Raw genomic sequence first — 20,639 nt, 5'->3', positions numbered from 1 at the left:
TAGTGATGGATCCTGCGGGAATAAACACTGCATCTGCTGAGCTTGCGCAGGAAACCGTGCCATCCGTGAAGACGTGAAGACGTCCACTGTGTTCTTCATGCAGGAATAGTAATGTGGCCTCTTGGTAGGCTAGAGATGACAATTCCGTTTTCTTTTTGTTTCTAGAAATGATAAGGAGGGCCTGGAGGGGGTGTAGGTAACACAAGGACAAAGATTCAAGATAACTCGCAGGAAAATATAGTGAAGCAGAGAGCTCTACGTAAGTCATGCGACGAACTTGCCTAAATCCACGTTGGCTGGCATTATTTAGGCTTTTTCTATAAAGCACATAAAGAAAAAAAGACAACGCCGTGTTTGGCGATTCCTTGTTTACCTTGTTTTCTGCTTTTTTTTTAACAAAGGAAAGAAACTGTGTGAGCGCTGCGTTCGCTTATTGGCTCATTTTTGCCATTTGCATGTACGCGACGTGTGAAAAATGCTATGCGATGCGCCATCGTCGTGTTGCATATTGAAAGAGGGTGGCATGCTATAGATGCAAGGTGCCCTTCTGACAGGATATCCTGACGTCGTCGAAGTTGGCTTCACACTGGTCATGAGATGGGAAAAGGATCCTTGTGAGCGTATGATGAGAGAGCAGTTAGTATTAATAACGTGAACCATTTCAGGAAACGTGAATCGCGCAGAATATTATATGGCCAGGGTCCTTCCATTTTAGATAAGACCTGAATTTCTGATTCTCGCACCCCAAACAAATTTCGTGAAATAGGGATTAAACACCTTGCCTCTCCGAAGTGCCGCCTTTTCGTCGAGGGCCTAAATAACCGCCCGGGTTATAAAATAAATCAATGCGATATATGTATACAGGGTGCCCAAGCTATCACGCATCACGACTAAAAAAAAAAAAAAGAGGAGTGGCGTTACGCGAAGCAAACCTAGTGCATATTGTTTCCCGTACAGTGGAGTAGCCGCCAGCAATTTTTTCGTTACTGAGATTTAATTGGCTAATTGTAATGAATTATCTAACTCAACAAGTACTGTCCTAATTGTCGAAGTGTCAAAGAGAAAATTGTAGAGCAAAATGAAAAACTGTCGATACAGCTTTCTGTTGCTCAGTACGTGCTACATAAAAGTGTTTTTCCGAGCGCGAAAGAAGCCCGTGAATACACGCAAAGTGCCTCGAGCGACCAGTCGCACGGTAATTCTGCGTGTATTCGCGGGCTCTTTTCACCCCCGAAAAAATACATTTATGTAACACGTATTGAGCAACAGAAAGCTGTATTGGGAGTTTTTCATGTTTCTCTACAATTTTCGCATTGGCACTTTGATAAGTAGGACAGTACTTCTTGAGGTAGATAATTAATGACAAGTATCTTATTAAATCTCGGTAACGAAAAAATTGCTGGCGGCTACTCCACTGTACTGGAAACAATATGCACTAGGTTTGCTTCGCGCAACGCCACTCCTCCTTGTTTTTTAATCGTGATGCGTGATAGCTTGGGCACCCTGTATATATATATATATATATATATATATATATATATATATCGCATTGATTTATTTTATAACCTGGGCGGTTATTTAAGCCCTCGCCGAAAAGGCGGCACTTCGGAGAGGCAAGGTGTTTAACCCCTATTTCACGAAATTTGTTTGGGGTGGGAGAATCAGAAATTCAGGTCTTATCTAAAATGGAAGGACCCTGGGCATATAATATTCTGCGCGATTCACGTTTCCTGAAATGGTTCACGTTATTAATACTAACTGCTCTCTCATCATACGCTCACAAGGATCCTTTTCCCATCTCATGACCAGTGTGAAGCCAACTTCGACGACGTCAGGATATCCTGTCAGACGGGCACCTTGCATCTATAGCATGCCACCCTCTTTCTAGATGCATATTTACAAATACAATGTCCTGCGCTTAGAAAAATAAATGTTTTTATACAAGAGCTGTTCGCAAGAACAGTCGGGCTGAGGGCAAGGACTACTTCCGAATAAATGTTTTTATAAATTTGGCGCCACTCGGTTCATTCGGTCACCTCAAGCCTCGTAGAAATAGAAATGTGCATGGGACTACTGCTTTCAATACCTATTTGGTAGGAAAGTGCCATTGCATTAATGGCGTGGCTATACCTATCACTTGAAACTGACCCTAGTGTTTGTCAATCTTGGTTGCTATGCGTACCGACGCTAAGCGTTCGCGCATGTTAGTTAGTTTATGCAAAGTTCCGGGCTACGAATAAGTCAGTTGAAGTGTAGTGCCCGTCCGTTTTGTCCTTCTCAATGCGTGCTGGCCTGCAACCACGTTATCACGTATACAGCAGAGCGTGTCAACTCACCCAGTAAGAAACTTGAGTATCTTTAGTTAATGTAATGACACAGCGGGACAGCTATACACTCTTGGAAAAAGTTGAGAAATGATAGTGGCTGTCTAATATACAATGCGTAGCGGTTTTGAGTTCGTTGATAAAGCATCAATCGTTGTCCGTTGCCGAGAAAAGTAAGGAAAAAGGAGAAACAACCATGATGACAGTGCAATGCGTGTCCCTGTCTCTTATTGGTCCTTGTTTTTTTGTGCGCTGTCTTCATTGGAACTACTAAGTAGCGCAACTGACTGCAAGTTCACATTGTGAATAATCACAACTGCCGAGTTAGGTTTGCACTCGTCGAGTCCTGTGATGACAATCTCCATGCGCCATTTCTTGAATGGTCCTGCGGGGGTTTTCTGCATACATAATTGTAGACCATAGATTCAACAAATACAAAGCAGAACAGCCGCTGTCGCTGTCCTTTATCTAAAATAAATTTACATTTGAACTTTAAACAAGCACAACCATATGTCTTCTTGCGTGTGAAACATAGGAATACGATGTGGCAAGCGTTCAACCATGTGGGCAACGTAGGAATACCGTGAATATATCTGATTATGTTAATTGGTATCCTATTTGAAGTGGGGCTGTGACAAATAGTCACCTAGCCTGTTTGATTTATAGATGTTTCACCACTACTTTCGCCATCTAGCCTTTTGCCTATCTGATCTCCTCTTAACTTTCATATTTAAAACTGCTATCACAATATTGTTTCGTTACCTACGCTTGCAATGACTCTAGTTATATGAATCTTTTTCCTGCTTTTTTGCCACGAGTAAGCGTCTCTGACTTATCTTTGAATTCCAACGGTTCTAGAAAGTGGACATTCTCTACGAGTCTCGCTTGGTGAATGTTTATGGTCTTCAATTACGAAGTGCTGAGTCATTTACAGGCTTTATCGCAACACACACATGTCTCATCCTGTGGCCCACATTTGCTCCGCTATGTCTGTCTCCCCAGGCAGCCAGCTCTGGCCTCGAATAGCAAAAGACTCCGCTTTCCGATATGATGATACGGATTCTTCCAACTGATTTATTTCGTGTTGTTTTTGTAAGTCTCCATGGTATTCTTTGTTTCCATCTTTTGCATCCAATTTATGCTGTCTCTCTCTCTCTCTCACTTTATTTTGTATGCCTCCTGGTTGTCTAGTTACCCTTCCAATTACCCTCTACTTAGTTGCCAACTTTCTTGACCTCTTTACCCATTCCGCGTCCTCACTTTTAAATTTCAAATATTACCGCACTTTAGCCGACCAATTATTCTCTTCCATCTTGCCTTACTCTTTCTTCAAACTAAGTTTTATCTGTGCTTCTTTGACTTCAAAAGAATGTCAACCCATGTCATCTTGCACTGCCTCATTTGGGGTTTTACCGTGGACCCCCAAAGCCAGTCAGCCCCCCGCCCTCTAGGTTATCGACAACCCCGGCAGGGTTTCGATTTAAAGCACATAATTGCATTTCATTTGCGAACATGTATTAGCGTTGACAACATTAAATTTTTCCAAATTTTTCGCACCATATTGTATTTATTGTAGCCCGAAAGTTATGCTTGATCATTTCTGCATACCGCTTCCCCTTTATTTTTAGATCATCTTGGTAGACGCTTGAGTTGGTCTCTCCTTCGTTCATGTATACACCCAGATATTTAAATTGTTCGACTATGGGTATGACTTCCTGTTGAATCGATACCGCGTCATTACTCATCTCTTCAGTAAATATCATAATTTACAACTTATGTGTGCAATACCAAATGCCTAGATTCCTTGCTGCATTGTCACTTATTTTCGCAAGTTTTTTGTAAATCCTTTGCATTTTCCACTAGTAGCACTATGTCATCCGTTTACATCAGTCCAGGGACCTTCTTTGCACTCCTTTCCCCTTACGGATGCAAGGTAAATCAATACCTAATTCAATGCTTTCCAGTCGTATTTCTATGCCCTTAACATAAATCGTGAACAACAGTGGAGAAAGAGGGCATCCTTGCTTCAGTCCTGCGTGAATTTCTACATCTTTATTGTATTCCGGGCCTTCCCATATAATTTGTACTCGGTTACCCTGCCTATCTCATTCAACAGCTCCACAACATCGTCGTCTATATCCTGGTGCTTGAGAACATCCCAGAGCAACTCCCTGTATACGTTGTCGTAAGCTCCCTTAATATCTGGAAAAGCTACATATGAAGGTCTAGTCTGAGCAGCTGAAACCTCTATATACGGCATTATTACGAAGATATTATCATCTAAGCATCTAACGTGGTCTGAAAACATTCTGTAGCCTCTCCTGTATATCGTTTTTCTCCACCCATTTCGACAGCTCTAACTTTATGGCTTGCATTGCCATCCTATATATTACCGATGTTACTATAACTTGCCTGTACGCGCTAGTCTTATCCTTATCCCCTTTGCTTTTATAGCTACGGTTCATCCTCCTTTCACGCCTCCTATCCGATTTTTTTTTCTCAATAAGTCGCTCTATGGCACTAGTCAGCTGTGCCTGGCTTATTGGGTCCATCTGTTTGATTAGCTTTTGTGGAATTTCATGTGCTGCCTGCAGCCATGGGGTTAGGCGTATTTTCTTCTTTTTTCGAGGAAAATGTTTCTAGGTTAAACCTTGAGCTCTCACCCTTCTCTGCGTCTGGCTATGCTTGAGTTTGAACTACGCTGTCTTTCTTGCCGAAGTTCTCAATAATAACGTCATCCATGTACCACGGCGCGTCGTCTCCATCGAACAGCGTCTTCATCCCTAATAAGCGGTGGCAAATTATTAGTTTCTACTGCGAGTGCCTTTATATCGTTTCAGAATCTTTTTGGTGCGCCTTTATATTTCGGTGGAGGGGGGGGGGGAATCCAAGGCAGCAAACTTTTGAATCACTTTATTCAATACAAAAACGGGGTTAATTACATGGTACGTATATACAGAAGGAGGTCCCGTAGTTAAAAACTGAAATGGGACCTCCTATGCATGATGACAAGAATTAATAATACAAACAAACAATTATTAATACAAACAAACAATGGCAACATGTAAAGTTTACGATAATACAGTTTTTTTTAAAGACAATGCATAAAAGAATGCAGCAGTTAATGCATAAGAACAAGGTTGCAGATCACTCAATAATAGGCAGAACTACAAAGGGTGCTTTTCCAAGGCGATGAAAAGAATGCAGGAAATAAATATAGAAACACATGTTAAAGTTTAAAAAATAGAAAGAAAAAACAGTACTACACTGAAAAATGGGAGTCGGATAAAGCTAAAAGAAAGCGCTTAAGTTCTGTATGAAACCTGTGAGATTTTAACAATTTTAAAGGAAATGGTAAAATGCTAATGTTCTTCCTGTAATCCCAACTTTCTGACTTGTCGATGATACCGAGACTGCCTGGCTATGTTCTTCTATGACTTGCTTTATTTCCTATTTCCAGCACTTGCGTGATTTTATGTTTCCAATCCTATGATTTTTAGCCGTGTTTGTCTTATCTCCTGTTGCGTGACGTCTACGATTTCATTGTAATCCAAGACTGCTGTAAGAAAATGCCTCCATTTCTTCTCTACGCATTTCGCTATTTTTTATATTTGCTTTTTATCAAGTTCTAAGAATTCTGCAGGACATGCTGCGTGTCTTTCACCGGTGTATCTCCCGAAAGTTATCTTTATGAACTTACGATCACTATCTAGGTAGTCTGCTCCTTTATCACCTATATATCGTCTTTTGGTTTAGTCGTTCATGAACCGGTTCTGAAGCTAAGGCGCAGTCGATACATGCCTGCCTATTTCCGACATTACCAGGTTGCCTTTCCATACCATTTAATTTCCCTGTTGTATTTCCCGTTTTTGGAAATGCCGATGCCAACAGTGGCCCTTAACGAATCATGGTAATTTTGAGGGTCGGTTTCCAGTTCTTGCAGTTCCGGCATAACGGGTTTTTGGCCACCAAGCCGCTAGGGCGTTGAGAGCACTGCCGCAGTAAAAAAGAACAAAAAAAAAAAAGAGAGCAAGAACCACTTGCTACGATTCAGTGCCCGATCCTGCGCATGCATCCTCCGCCCAAATCCGAAGCCCCATGCATGTGCGTTCGGAAAACTTTGTATCCTGCTCAAGAATTACCAAACAAACATATTTTCACCACACTGCTTTGTTCTTTCATGAACGTTGTCAATAAATGTACACTTGTACGAGCAACAAGTACATCACAACGGCGCGCCGTCCACTGACAGCCACCTATAGGGAGAGCTCGCTGGACGTCGCGACCGACGGCGCTTGCGATCTAGCTTGGGATAACTTACTTTTGCCAACACGATTAACGCTTCTACAGCTATGACACGCGTAAATTAGTACGATTGCTTTTCTTGACACCGTAGGTGCAAAGAGAAAACGTGCAAACCAAGCGACTGGCTTCTTTGAGACGATCGGCTCCATGCATGATGCCCGCTTGCGAAATGCTGTTGCATCGCGGTCCCCGATCTCGCCAGTGGTTTAGTACTAGACACTGCTTTGCTGAATAGGCGCACTTTCGACATAGCTTTGTCCTGTTAGTGGCTATTTTGTGTTGAATGCAAATTCTAACCTAAATTTATGCCTGCTGTCAGCGGCGCTGCATTTATTGCAGGCATCGTCACAGGTAATCCGCGCTGGAATTCACTGCATCCGTCCAGTCGCATTGACTATTGTACAACAATATGCGGGATGTTCCTAGGGCGTCGAGTAGGGCGTCGCATCTTATCAGGACTTTTTGAATATAGCTGGTGTGCAATGATTGGTAGAAGACTGGTGCCTGATCGTAACGAGAGTCTCTTACTTTTACGTTCGCAATGCATTTTTAACGGCGGCAGCTAATTAGGTGTGAAGTCGACGCTTTCGGTCCCTAAGATTCTATTTCATGCAAAAAACCACGTAAAATCGTTGCTGAGGCTTACCGATGCTACGCAACCCGGGAGGCTAGAGTAGCGATAGAATCGAAGGCCTGGAAGGGTGTGAAAACCATGCGCGGATCCCGGCTTTCCTGACCGCCCTTCCCTTAAAGGTTTGTGTGCGCATCGTCAGCGTACTTGAAGACTAAAGTGACTTGGAGACCAAAAAAATAAAAAAAAAGACTGTGCATAACGTTTTTGTATTTTAGCTTTATGATGCAGAATATTGTATTTGTATTTTTGTCTTGTTAGGTCATCATCGAACTCGTTATCGCTGTTATAAATCAATCCCACGCTTATCTGTATGTCAGCGTTTCTCACCGGTGAACTGGCACGCATGAACTCGTTAGGAAGCCCGGCATTGCTATCATGCTTAACAGAAGGCTTTAATAATACTGATATGGCAAGTAGGTTATATCTCTGTTAAAAGAAAGTAGACTTAGCGTCAGAAGTTGGCCCTCGCGTGCTTTATTTGTTCATATTCTGTTTAACCTAAATGTATTAAGTACTAGCGCTTTGCTATCGGAGCGCACACGGCTGACCTGCATACTTTATCTTCAAAATATTTTTGTTCCTTTTATATCCAGTCAAACCTGACATAGCGGTGCATTATTGCTGTATCTGAGTGGCTAAGGAAATCAGCCGCGTCGGGGCCAGCCCAGAAGTAACGCGGCATGTTTCAATGCCAATGCTTTTTGTTATAAAGAAGCAGTGTGTCGTTCGAACGCTTAGCGGGACGCAAATGCATTTATTATTATTATTATTATTATTATTATTATTATTATTATTATTATTATTATTATTATTATTATTATTATTATTATTATTATTAGTTACGGTACGCATCCGTGCGTTCATCATCAATGACCGTCTGAAAGTGACACACCCCTACTGAAAAGAACCTGGATCCATGCCTGGTCTTAACAACTGTCGGCACGCCAAAAAATGACTTTAAAGATTCTGAAAAAAAAAAAAAACTGCTGGTCCATTATAGTATGGCCTAATGGAAGGAAACAGTGAAACGCCGACAAAAATTAAAAAGGTTTAAAAAACTACAACAGTACTTAAGGTTTTTTTAAACCTGTTAATTTTTGCTCCACGTTTCACTGTTTCGTTCAATTATGCCTCCTCCCGACCAGACGAATTATCGTCAAACCATCGATCTCATAGTATGGCTTATATAAACGAGAAATATTAATGTGGAAAGCCTTTAGAAGAACCGTCACCTTAACGAACGTTGCTGGGCATTGCGGTTATATGAGAACGTTATGTAAACACGCAATAATTCCGAGCTGATGCAATATAAAATGTTTTACGTACAATGACTGCAAAACCGAAGACTCCCTTTATCCATGCCGTGTAAATGCGCGTATTACAGTGAGATGGTGTGAAGACACGCATTTTGTCACACCTAACAAGCTGGAGGCTTCACCGTGATTCAGCTGTTTTGTTGAATAAGCCATATAAGGAAACGTAACCAAGCAGAACTTACTTAAGCAGTTCCATAGCGCGTATCCGATGCATTTATGCATGAGTCACCGCGTAGGTTGTCAGCACTGAGCGAGTTATTAAAACAGATAAAGAAATCGTCCTGCTGATGTGCCTACGTGGCTGGCCACGTCAGGAGCAGACACCGAAGCGCTATCGCTCATATTCCGATAATGCATCGTGGCCCCTGCTTGGTGGCGCGCTCTACTTTCCCAAAATGTCTATTACCGATCTGCGCTCTAAGTTTCAAATTTTCTCGCTTTGCCGTAGATTAGGTTTAGGACGATGTTACACTGTCTCAAGAAATATTATAAGAGCGAGACCACTTCTAGATGCTGGCAGGAAAAAAAAAAAAAGCTAGCGTAGCTTGCTCTGGAGGCACAATGCTAACGAGACAGCGGAGTTGATGGGCACCTAGCTAGTCCTGGCTTTTGGGCTAGACTAAGCACTACCAAGTCATCCCCAGCATTTTCCGGAATTTATTAATTATTGATTGATTAGCGATTATTTATTGATTGGCTATTGATAGGCTATCGATGACTGACTGAGCTTAAGTAGTCGCAACCATGCTTAGCTAGGCTTATCCAGGCTCAGCTTCGCTAGTTCACAGGGTAGGTGCCATTGCGCTTGGACCATTTCTGTACAACCGCCAGGATCGGCCCACATTTTTTGTGGATCACTAACAGAATAACGGCCGGCTCAAACTGCTCCGCTGTTAAACACTTACGTCATATATACCTAGAAATTTGACAAGGTTTGGGTTGTGTTAAAATCCGTCAGCACTCAGTTTATGATTTGGGATTTGTTGTTGATTATGAATTGCATGATAAACTTCTTCACTTCTTGATTGTTTGTGAATGCAACAGAAGCACGAAGTTGTTAAGGGAGGAGGAACAGACATGAATGGGAGCCTTCTCTATTTTTGCAGCTTCAGCATCAAGTCCCCATCACACTGGCAGCCGGGGTCCCATGATAGTCCTAGAGCCCCCAACCATCGTTGAGTTTTCGAGCGAGACCGGTGCCGTACTTCCCTGCTCAGCACAAGGTCAACCACAACCCAGCATTCGCTGGGAGAAAGAGGACGGAAGCCCTGCATCAACGGTGAGGACGAAACGGTCAATGCAACCGTGATTCTATGTTTTAAATCTTGAAGTGCGTGAGAATGCTGTTGACGAATTGAAGCGGGACCTTGCTTTAGAAATAAGAGCGGGGGAAAAAAAACGGAACTTGGAGACAGAAAGATTGTTAGTCTGTCTCATTCTCGTCTTAAGCTTTTTATTGGAAGCACGTTCGAGAAGCAAGTGCAGCCTCTCAAGCCGTGTTCTACGAAAGCAATTTGCCTTAATTTCGTGGCATTTGCCATTACCTGGTTGCAGTTACCGTGACGTGAAATGGTCGCTGGGTAGCAAGAGCGCTGAAACTAGACGACAGCAGAAAGTACCGGTCGACGCGCTGTCTAGTTGTAAAATATTTTTGGTGTTGCGAAGGCAGCGCACTCTTGGACACGTGAACGAACAAGACAAGCCCGAGTTCGTCCTGCGATCATGTTTGTTTCCTTTGGTTTTCGTATAATGCGTTCTACTTTATTCTTTGAGATTTCTCATCTTGCGCTTTCTTTATTCTTTCCTCCCATTTCTTTCCTTCCCTTTTTCCTGTCCTCCATATCCACGTTTCTATCTCCTCCCTCTAAAGAGTAACCAGGTGTTGTGCCTCTTCCGGTGGCAGTTGCCAGCATGCTCCCCGCTTTCCTTTTCCTGTACAATGTATATGTTTTTAAATCAAATAATAATAATAATAATAATAATAATAATAATAATAATAATAATAATAATAATAATAATAATAATAATAATAATAATATATGCGTCCACAAGACTTTACAATAACCTTAGCTAAGCAACAAGCCGACAAATATCTCCTCAGAAAATATTATTCACTGGTTGATTGATTGACTGATTGATTGATTGATTCATTCATTCATTCGTTCACTCATTCAAAAGTGCCAAACATGGGCTCGCCCAGGCAACCACTAAACAAATTTTGCAAGCCTTATGCACGCTAAGGCATGACGCACGTGTCAGTATGGGCACCATTCACTGTTCAGATGCCGCTACGAGATTTCTTGTTTCTCTCCAGCATTGCTGACGCCGGTCGCTAGAGAGGCGATGAAAATGATACGCCATTCCGAACGACAAGGGCTTCCTTATCGTAGCTCGTTTGAGAGGTATGCCCTGCGCTTTGACGATATCAAGCTCACAATTGTTCCCGCTGCTCATATCGATTGCGAACGCGTGCTATCATATGCAGAGCATGCGCACTTTGATATTTTCACAACTCGGACAGCCTTCTTTCGTGATAAGCGATCGAAAATATCCCGGCGAATGTATACAGCGTTTCTCTAGTTTTGCTGGTTTTGACACTGGCCGTCCCAAAGCTTCACTTGTAGTGGCGCATAGATCGCGCGCAAACAGCAGTGCACGGTGCCTATACCTTCGACTTGTCTGTTGAATACGCGGATGTCAGATCTGCCATAATAAATTCATACTGTGTGCTGAACTTTTGTCGAGCTTTTCATTCCTTCCATTGTTTGGCCTAGCCCATGCCCTGTCGCCTTTCTTACTGTCGTCGCGTTTCAGCGCTGTCCCATTGCACTAGCTGGGCGCCAACAGTAGGGAGTACGAACCATTTTGACGTCTAGAGATTACAGAAGAGTGGTCGATGGACGTCGGACAACATGAGACTGGTCGATCATGCTATCGTGTCAGTGTGTAGCTTTGACGTGCGGTATTCTAGGCTTGTGCAAATTCATCAGTTCCGAATGAACGAGCCACGTGCGATCGCCTTCATAAAAAGAAATCCTATAGTTTCACATGGCTGGGGCGATAAGTCTTGTTGACTCGTCTCTAATGCCGGCAGTACGCCGGCGTACAATTGCTACTGTGTTCACTTATCGATACGCTGTGTTCACAGTGCAAGGCTACCTAAGCGCGATCATTACTACAAATACAAAAATTCTTATTAGAAATGCTGTTGCATCTTCCGCATTACGGCAACAAAATTGGTCACCCTGGACTTTGCTTTGTATTACATAAAAAATAAAAATAAAGATAGCATAAATGTAAGTCAGTGGGTGTTCAAGAGAGCACAAACATTTATTCATTGTAGCCTACAGCCGAACTACCACTTGAAAAAGCTAGTTATCGAAATATCCATGAGACAAAGAGATATGCATTTACCAGTCCAATAAAATTTTCACTTTGAGCGTCATCAAAAAAAAGAAAAGAAAATCAGTAGCCCGTCTCCTCCCGAGGAAATGGGGGTAAGCGAAGCTTGTCGGCTATTTGTTCGGTGTTCCTATAGAAGGAATTGCACTGACTAGTACCTTGTTGTGCGCGAACCACAACCGGTCACACGCACTGCACCTGGCTGCGAACTTCTGGTTGAAAAAATCGCTTTGAAACCTGGCCGTCGCACCGGGGAAGTTGGCGCTAGCGTTGCCGAGGCGTGCACCACCGTTGTCGGGTTCATGGAGGGCTAGACGACGCTGACGTTTGGCCTGAACATCACGCTCCTGCAACTCAGGGTTGGCGGCTCTTCGCTGACGTTTGGCCTCGACATAGCGCTCCCTCAACTCAGGGTTCGCGGCTCTTCGCTGACGTATCGCCTGGGCTTCGGAAGCCCTCACGCTAAAATCGGCACATCGACGACGAACCCTTTCCCGAGCGCGCTCATTCTGGATGGATTTCCATGAAATTGCTTCAAAATTAAATCTGTCTCTTACGTAATACAAGGAATGGCTCATGCCCCCTTATGCAATGGCTCATACTCCCGTAAACGCGGCCTCCCCATTACGACGACAGAAGAGAAGGGAAATTCTACGCTGGATTGGTTAGCGGCAACGCAGTAAGCTGTGGAAGCAGACGACGACGGACGAACGTGGGAGCAGTGGCACGAGCGCGCGCCGAGCACGAGCATGAGCGCAAACCTAGGGCGCCAACGAGCCAGGTGCGGAAGAAGACGACGACTGCTTGAGCCAATGCTAATGATGATAATTTTGTGCGTACATAGGACGCCACCTGAAAAGTGTGAGTTATAACAAGCTTCACTTGAAAAAGTTCGATACCTGCTTTAGCAATACCCGAAAACTCGCGATGCCAATATGGCAGACAATATCTGCCGGGTTTCCCCGAAGTTTAGACCTGGGAATACGAGATATCCCTTCTAAAGGCACAAATGTATTCTCTAGACACTTGACGCTTTTTTTTCTGATGGATCCATGATACCATTTTGTTTGGTGGCGATGTGTTTGCGTGAATACTTATGTGCATTTTACCTATGTACTGCTGGCATCCTCTGTATTTCCGGTTCTTATTTTCTTTCGAAAAGAGGATGTATGGAAGACTAGTTAACTGTTACTAATTTCAGCACTAGAATGTATGCTGGCATGTTTTTATATTTTAGTGCTCACAGAATGTTTACATTGTTAATAGATGCATTTCTGGTTCCTTCTATTGTATGCCTTGTAAAGGGGACGAGAACTTTTGTCAAGGAAATTTGTTTTAATTTTTGTTCAGGCTTTCCCCCATTGAGCATGGAAATAAATCCAATTCGAATTAATTATTTTCAGGTGTCGAAGATGGTCAGCTGTCAGACCATAATAAAATTACCTAATACCAAAGCTGGTTTAGTGCAGCCTCATAAGTGATTTATAACAAATGGGACTTTCTTTTTTTCGGGAAAGGGACATTTTAAAACCCAACGTTTTACATTAAGCTAATGATATGATTCCATTGAAATCAAAGAACAATGTCTTCAGAAAACTTCGCGAGGCTAAAGTATGTGATTATCATTTTGGCATATGAGCAATACACTGTCACGCGTGCACTGTTTGCTTTTCACCGGATCATCGCGGAAATGTGGAGGTATATAGCTCGGCGAAAGACACCCCCAGCATGTTCAAAATTTTATTGATGCTTTGCATTGTGGGCTGGAAATCAACATACGGCTACACAAGCGCTAACAAACCGGATAGCGGAGAGTTTTGCGAAATGCGTGGTGACAGGCCAAGTGTACGGCAGCAACAACGCTTCTAGCGACGTTTCGTGACGCCGAGATTGCCCATGAGAACACACAAAGCTAATACTGCAGCAACTTACCATAATCTTCTTGACTGATGGTTTAAAGCATTGGTAGCGAAGTATATAATAGTTAACGTGCAGTCCTTTAACGATTTTTCCTTCACGTGAACACTAACGGGACACAAAAAGTTTTTTCCAACACGTTGTAGTTGGACAAAGTGTCACGAGGAGCCGCCACCAGCTTTGGTACTTCCGTCCACGGCTCCGGTAGACCGGTTATTCATAAACGGTAAGAAGTCTACGAACAGGCCAAAACTGTCTACACATTTCACATGCAGGTTCCGGGGCTGCGAGAGACACGTTCCGACGGCTCACTCGTGCTTCCGGCGTTCGGCCCTTCCCAGTTCCGGCCGGAACTGCACTCCGCTACTTACCGCTGCGTAGCCTCGAACACCGTGGGGCTCGTGAAGAGCCGTCTGGCGCACGTCCGAGGAGGTGAGCGCGATCGTCCCTTTAACTATAGAGGACCTACAGCATACCTGATAACAATGAAACCAGAATGGTGGCAGGTTTCGTGACGCAGTTTCGAGACAGATAGCGCAAATGAAGTGAGTGCTATATAACACTTAGAAAACAAAAAAAGCTTACCGCAGTTTTTACTAACCAACAACTATGCTTGTGACAATGATCACTGATATCTTAGTAAATGTAATAATGCTATCGACGCCGGTAGTAGCATTTACGGCCCAAATGAGTTGGTAGATAAACCTAGCAAAGTTATAGCAACAATTTACAAAGATCTTATTAGCCATGGGTCACAATAGCAGGGCTAGTAGCATTTACGTACTACCCAGTAGAGTAAATAGAGCCTTTTTGGTTTCTTACCGGCACTTCCATGATCAAAAAAGTAATTATGTCACTTATCCCTTAAAAGCGTAGCCCGTTAATGAAAAAAAAAAAAAACGATACAAAACAACGAAGCAGGTATCACGCACTGTGGGAAACCATGTTATACGAAAGGGTTTTGCTAGCAGCTGGTTACCCAGCATTGTTTGGGATTGCGCAAAACGTTGCCAGGTGGACCAATGTGTTTGTGTAAGACGAACAGCCATGTGTCCGACGTAATAATGTGTGTGACGACTGCAGAAACACGACGGTCGTGTCACGCATTTCTACTCTGGTCGTTCGAAGCGAGCTTACGACATGCCATTTGTAGCGTTCTACATAGGTACGGGATGAGCGTAAGCGAGAGAAACACGAATTGTAACGTCTACAGCAACCATGTTTAACGCAATCTTACGTATACGTATGGCTATGCCATGTGTTGTATGTTAAAACGAAGGTGGCATTTGCACCCCGGCGATGAAGCGTTAAAACCTGTTCGATCGTGGCAGATCAAGAAGGCGATACGGCATCGAACAGTTTTTACGTAGCGTTAGCTGCTACGGGGAAAGTACTGTGGAACGTGGGCCGATACTAGAGAGGCAGTGAAGTGTGACAAAGCATCTCAAATGGTGAGCTGTTACGAGCAAAGAACGCGAGAAACAGGCACGTGACGAACGCCCCAAACGTCTCAAACAGCTAGTCGGCTTTGGCACGAGAAGAGTATTCGTGAGATCGCGGCCCAGTGGTTAGAGCCTCTTGTTTGCCTGCTGTGCTTCAGAGGCAAAGGCACGATTCCACTGTCAGTCATGCATTTAATTTTACAGCGGCCCGAAGTGGGGCGAGAGAGAAATTACCTATTCACGGACCTACTTCAAAGTGCGCGGAATGAGGCAACGAATGCTTCGCATTAAAACGAGAACCGAGTTGCCGAGGGGTATATTTATATTTATACCGCCATCAAATGAGGTTACGTAAGGGTCACGTTCCACAGGAACGTTAAGGAGGTGGGTAACTGCACTGCACTGCGAGAAACACATATTAACAGCGAAAAAGGCACGATACAATGACCGGGATACTTCTCGACATGCTTTCAGGAACGACTTTATGTGTACAAAGCGAGGGCGCTGACCTGGTCTAGCAGGAACGTGAGCATGCGTTTGGTCATCCGTTTCATTGCCTTGTTTTCTGTTCTTACGCTGTTTTGACTCCGACAATATGTGTATTTACGAGTATAAAGTAGAACATTTTGGAGCACAGGTTGCACCGTTAAGCACCTACGTATTTAGGTAACTTATCCCAGTTATGATCCTGCATTTATATGAAGTAATGTCTGCACATATGCGTGGATAGGGGGTAAACGATAATTGTTAATTGAACATGGTAAATAAAAAACTAAGTCTTCATATCATTGTCGCACTGAGACCACCGATGCGCAGAACAATAGAGCACAGGCAAGGCTGGGTATAGTAGCTTTTATTAACTTCACCTCCGTGCACCTGTGGACCTCTCGTGTTAGTTATTGGCTAGTAGAAGGTTAGTAATGGTCTGAGCAATTACCCCAGTTATACTGAGCTATTAATTTTTTATAAGCTTGTAGCCTCCAGATTTCTTGTAAACGTTCATGACTCCATCGCTGTTCGGTAGCAGCTTCGCTATTGCATGGTACATTCTAAAGTAGGTTTTAAGAGCTACTTACTAAGTGCATCTTTTATTTCCCTATATATTTTAATATCGCTATTTTTTATGTTTAATAATGACCGCATTTAAAAATTTACTTCGCCAGAATATACGTAAGTATGCTCTTTAATTCATAAGACACCTTTTAAATATGTATTTGGAATAAAAATGAATAAATTGTATGGCTCCGGCTTCATATTACACACAACGGTAAATTTGATCGAACACTGATTGCTGCTAAAAGCCTGGCAAATCCCTCTATGTGGGTATAAGCCATGTGCTGAGGCCCCGTAACTACATAGTCGTGACTTGAGAACAAGGAATGAAGGATGGATATTGCGTAGAAGAAAACGGTATGCAAAATACTTTTTCATGTGGTTGCAATCCTAACTGTATATGGAATCTTATATCCCATGTGCAGTAGTGACCCTTTTAGAGCACGTTCACACAACTGCAGAGTACACATTCTTCTGCTGACAGAAGGTAATCTGCGTGATGACAATGCAGAGATTTGTAAATGCAATATTTAAGGTACTTTCTTTTGCCAAACTATCGTGCTGGAAGCCGCTCGAGGGCCTTCATAGCATTTGCGCGCCCAACGATGCCACGCGGTCGTTTCGGAAATGGTGAAGCAGCCAATTTTTTCGTTCTCTATACACACGTGTCGAAGGCATAACTTCAGCTATATGAGATAAAGCAGTAAAATTGTTGGCTGGCTGAGAAGGCTGTTTCGCCACCACTCGCTTTAGGTTCGCGGGCTCATTCGACCGGAACGCACTGACATAATCAATGTTACGTAAGCAGCGCTTGCCCGTTGGAGCGATACACATAATGGAGTACACCGGCACACGCACAGAGTGAGCTATGTCCGAATCTGATTTAGTCTGAATGCGCGGCCTCGCTATGTATCTCGTTTCGCAACAGGTACAACGTTTGCGCAACATTTAGCCGAAGTGGTTGGCTGGACAGTTGGTCGCGCACGGCCTCACAAAACGCGGCGATCTCGATGAAGCTTCGTAACTAGGATTCACAATGGTGCTATGCGTTATTCCCCATTCTGGTGTTCTTTTTTTTCGTTCTTGTTTTTTTATGCTTTACGTCATTCGCAATAAAGAAAGCTGTACGTTATGCTACTTTGAGTCGTCACCCACATAGATGCGCAGTCAGTGCGACTGCCCAGTCCAAGGATCCAAGAAAAATATAAATGCGCGGGCAATGACTCATCGGAAGCAATAAATGTCATTGCGAGAGGTTTCCTCGAGGTAGTTCTATGCTACCACAGGTTTTCCTTCTTTTTTAGTGGTTATTGAGCGCCTAAGTTTAACAACGATTGAGTACACTGCCATGGCACTCGTAATAGCGATAGTATATACCTCTATGAAAAATTTTCCAGTAAACGTGGTGCGGGAGCTTCATTAACTTAGTAGTTGTCCTTTTGTACCTGTTAGTAGAATTGAACTTTTTAAAACGTAACAAGCCTTTTACAAACCATCTTGCCGATACTCGATTGCGATAAGTGAATTGCAATTTATATATATTAGACAAAACGAAGTTGTTCCTCGTGACTATATATGCTAAAATCTCGTTCGTAAAAGTGAACGACAGATACAGTATTTTCAATAGTATACCTCCATCAAACAAAGCAAAACAAAAAAGACACCATACATCTTCTTCGCGTTAATCCCATATCTAGACAGGCCTAATCCTCCTCGGCCGTGGTCACGTTATCCAATTACAGCTTCGATGAAAGTTAGCTTCTTGTTTGCTTAATTTTATTTCTCATATACCATTTTTCGCTGCTCAGCAGTCTTCCTTGCAGCGGAACATTCATAAACCACGCGGCTGTTCTCCCCAATGCCTTTGGAAGTGCCGAAGCATACCTTCATCAATTTGTGGTCGATGGAAGGAAATAGTGTCATTACTTTCGTGCGTCGTTTAGCACTTCCTATAGCGCCTTGTATTTTCATATGGCGCTTACGGTACCGCGAAGCGGACACGAAATTGCAATACAAGCAATACCCTTGCTTGTATTGCAACAATTCAAACAGCAGTGTATATATATATATATATATATATATATATATATATATATAATTAAGTGGCTTGGTATTTCGGTGTCCGTGCCAAGCTTGAACTTCCTATAGTAGGAGAATCAAGAAAGTAAATTGCAATAGCTCCTTCTCTTTGTACGGAATGCGGTGAATGCAGAAGCTGTGGCTGACGCAAACAGCTTTATTTCACTATAGATGCATGCTTTGTCAACCGATTTTAAATGCGAAGCATTTCGTGACGAGCATTTGCCGCTTTGACAGTATCCATCTATCTAGCCGCCTACATCTTACGGTGCTCTCATGGTCATATCGTTAACTTGGTATTTACCAAAATTCGCATACTATGACAAGAGTGTATGACTAACATAAATGATAGGTCGTGACATGAATGTCATCACATGCGTGTCATGTAGGTTATAAAACAGCTGCCTAAATTGACAATGACTCAGCGAAAAAAAGATTAACACTCAAAAACCACTGAAAGGGGTTCTGACGTAGGTACTAAGTGAAGGAAACACTAAAGGATAATGGTAGAAGTTATAGTCATGAGCATGACTCAGAAAAAGTGACAATGACTCCGCGAAAAAAGATTAACACTCAGAAACCACTGAAATAGATTATGACGTGGGTACTAAGTGAAGGAAACACAAAATGGCGGTGGTAGAAGTCATAGTCATGAGCATGACTCAGCAAAAATGACAATGATTTAGCGAAAAAAGAATAACACTCATAAACCAATGGAATGGGTTCGTATGTGGTACCAAGTGAAGGAAACACTAAGGGTTAATGGTAGAAGTCATAGTCATGCGCATAACTCAGCCAAAATGACAATGACTCAGGAAAAGAAGATTAACACTCAAGAACCACTGAAATATGTCCTGATGTAGGTACCAAGTGAAGGAAACACTAAAGAATGATGGTAGAAGTCATAGTCAGGAGCATGACTCAGAAAAAATGACAATGAATCAGCAAAAAAAAATATTAGCACTGAGAAACCACTGAAATTGGTTCTCACGTGGGTACTAAGTGGAGGAAACACTAAGGAATGGTGGTAGAAGCAATAGTCATGACCCTGACTCAATAAAAATGGCAATGACTCAGTGAAAAAAGATGAACACTCAAAAACCAATGGAATGGGTTCGTATGTGGTACTAAGTTAAGGAAAAGGCTAAAGGTGAATGGTTGAAGTCATAGTCATGCGCATGGCTAAATCTTTTGCTTTAAAGTCTCCTAGGCGTTGCTAAAGGGACTCCTGAGTACACATGACGTGAATTTCATGACATACGTGTCATGTAGGTCATGAAAAACCCGCCTACGTCTTGGTGCTCTGATGGTCGTTTCGTTAACTTGGTCGGCTCCCCGCACACTGTTCGCATAGCATCGATTCCCACAGGGCGTGGGATCTGCCGGCTTTTTTCAGTCAGGAGCTCACAGGCCAAATTTCTCAATTTACACTACAATAACAATGCGAGGTTTAAAACGATGTACGTAGGTTTTACGGCGCATATCACATGCTTATTCGTGAGCCTATGATGAGGCAGTTGTTTGGAGCATTTCGTGTTTTCGGTGGCCCATCACCATACTAATTCCTTCGGACTCAGTCACGCCTTATAATGCTGTTGCGCCTTATAAAACAAGATGTATACATGCAGCTTCTTTTGAACACATTTTTCCCCGTAACAATAGTTTCGTGTAGACACAATTCCTGTCTATATATATGAAGAACAATGATGTTCTTCATATATTGTTATTGAATGGTGAAATCCAGCAGTTATCACAGTGTATACGAGGCAAGAGGCCGACGAAACGATGTTGGAACTAACAATGGAAATCTACTGTGAGAAAATTACGAATATACATTCAGGCAGTCATCCAGCACAATCGCAAGAACTGTTGTAAACCCAACCCGAGATGCTTGATCTAAAAATAGGTCATTGTATAAGGCTAGCAGCACTCACATAAAGACCTTGATTCTTTGTCGAGAGAGAGCGAGAGAATAAACTTTATACACAGGAACACACGAGCGTAGGTAGCTCCTCCGCTCTGGCTGAGGGCGGTGGCGCTCACGCACATGTCGCCCCGCCTGATGATGGAGAACGCCTCAAGAATATCTCCCTCCCCCTTTGTCTTTCCTTGCTCCAATGCGCTGGAACTTACATACAGCGGGGTGCACCTGGACTGGCTGTCGTGA

The 20,639-nt window shown here is 42.9% G+C and overlaps 1 protein-coding gene across 1 annotated transcript in view; it reads left to right on the top strand.

Moving 5' to 3' along the window:
* Positions 1-20,639, top strand: part of LOC119448717 (Down syndrome cell adhesion molecule-like protein Dscam2) — a 322,695-nt gene that overhangs the window by 128,362 nt on the left and 173,694 nt on the right. The window contains exons 2-3 of the mRNA XM_049665781.1: positions 9,686-9,858; positions 14,174-14,330. Of these exons, the coding sequence (XP_049521738.1) occupies positions 9,686-9,858; positions 14,174-14,330 (330 nt within the window). The remainder of the gene's footprint in view (positions 1-9,685; positions 9,859-14,173; positions 14,331-20,639) is intronic.

Source organism: Dermacentor silvarum, chromosome 4 (assembly GCF_013339745.2).
Source record: "Dermacentor silvarum isolate Dsil-2018 chromosome 4, BIME_Dsil_1.4, whole genome shotgun sequence".
NCBI lineage: Eukaryota > Metazoa > Arthropoda > Arachnida > Ixodida > Ixodidae > Dermacentor > Dermacentor silvarum.
Note: the sequence above shows the minus strand (reverse complement) of the source record. Positions and strands in the feature narration are given on the sequence as shown.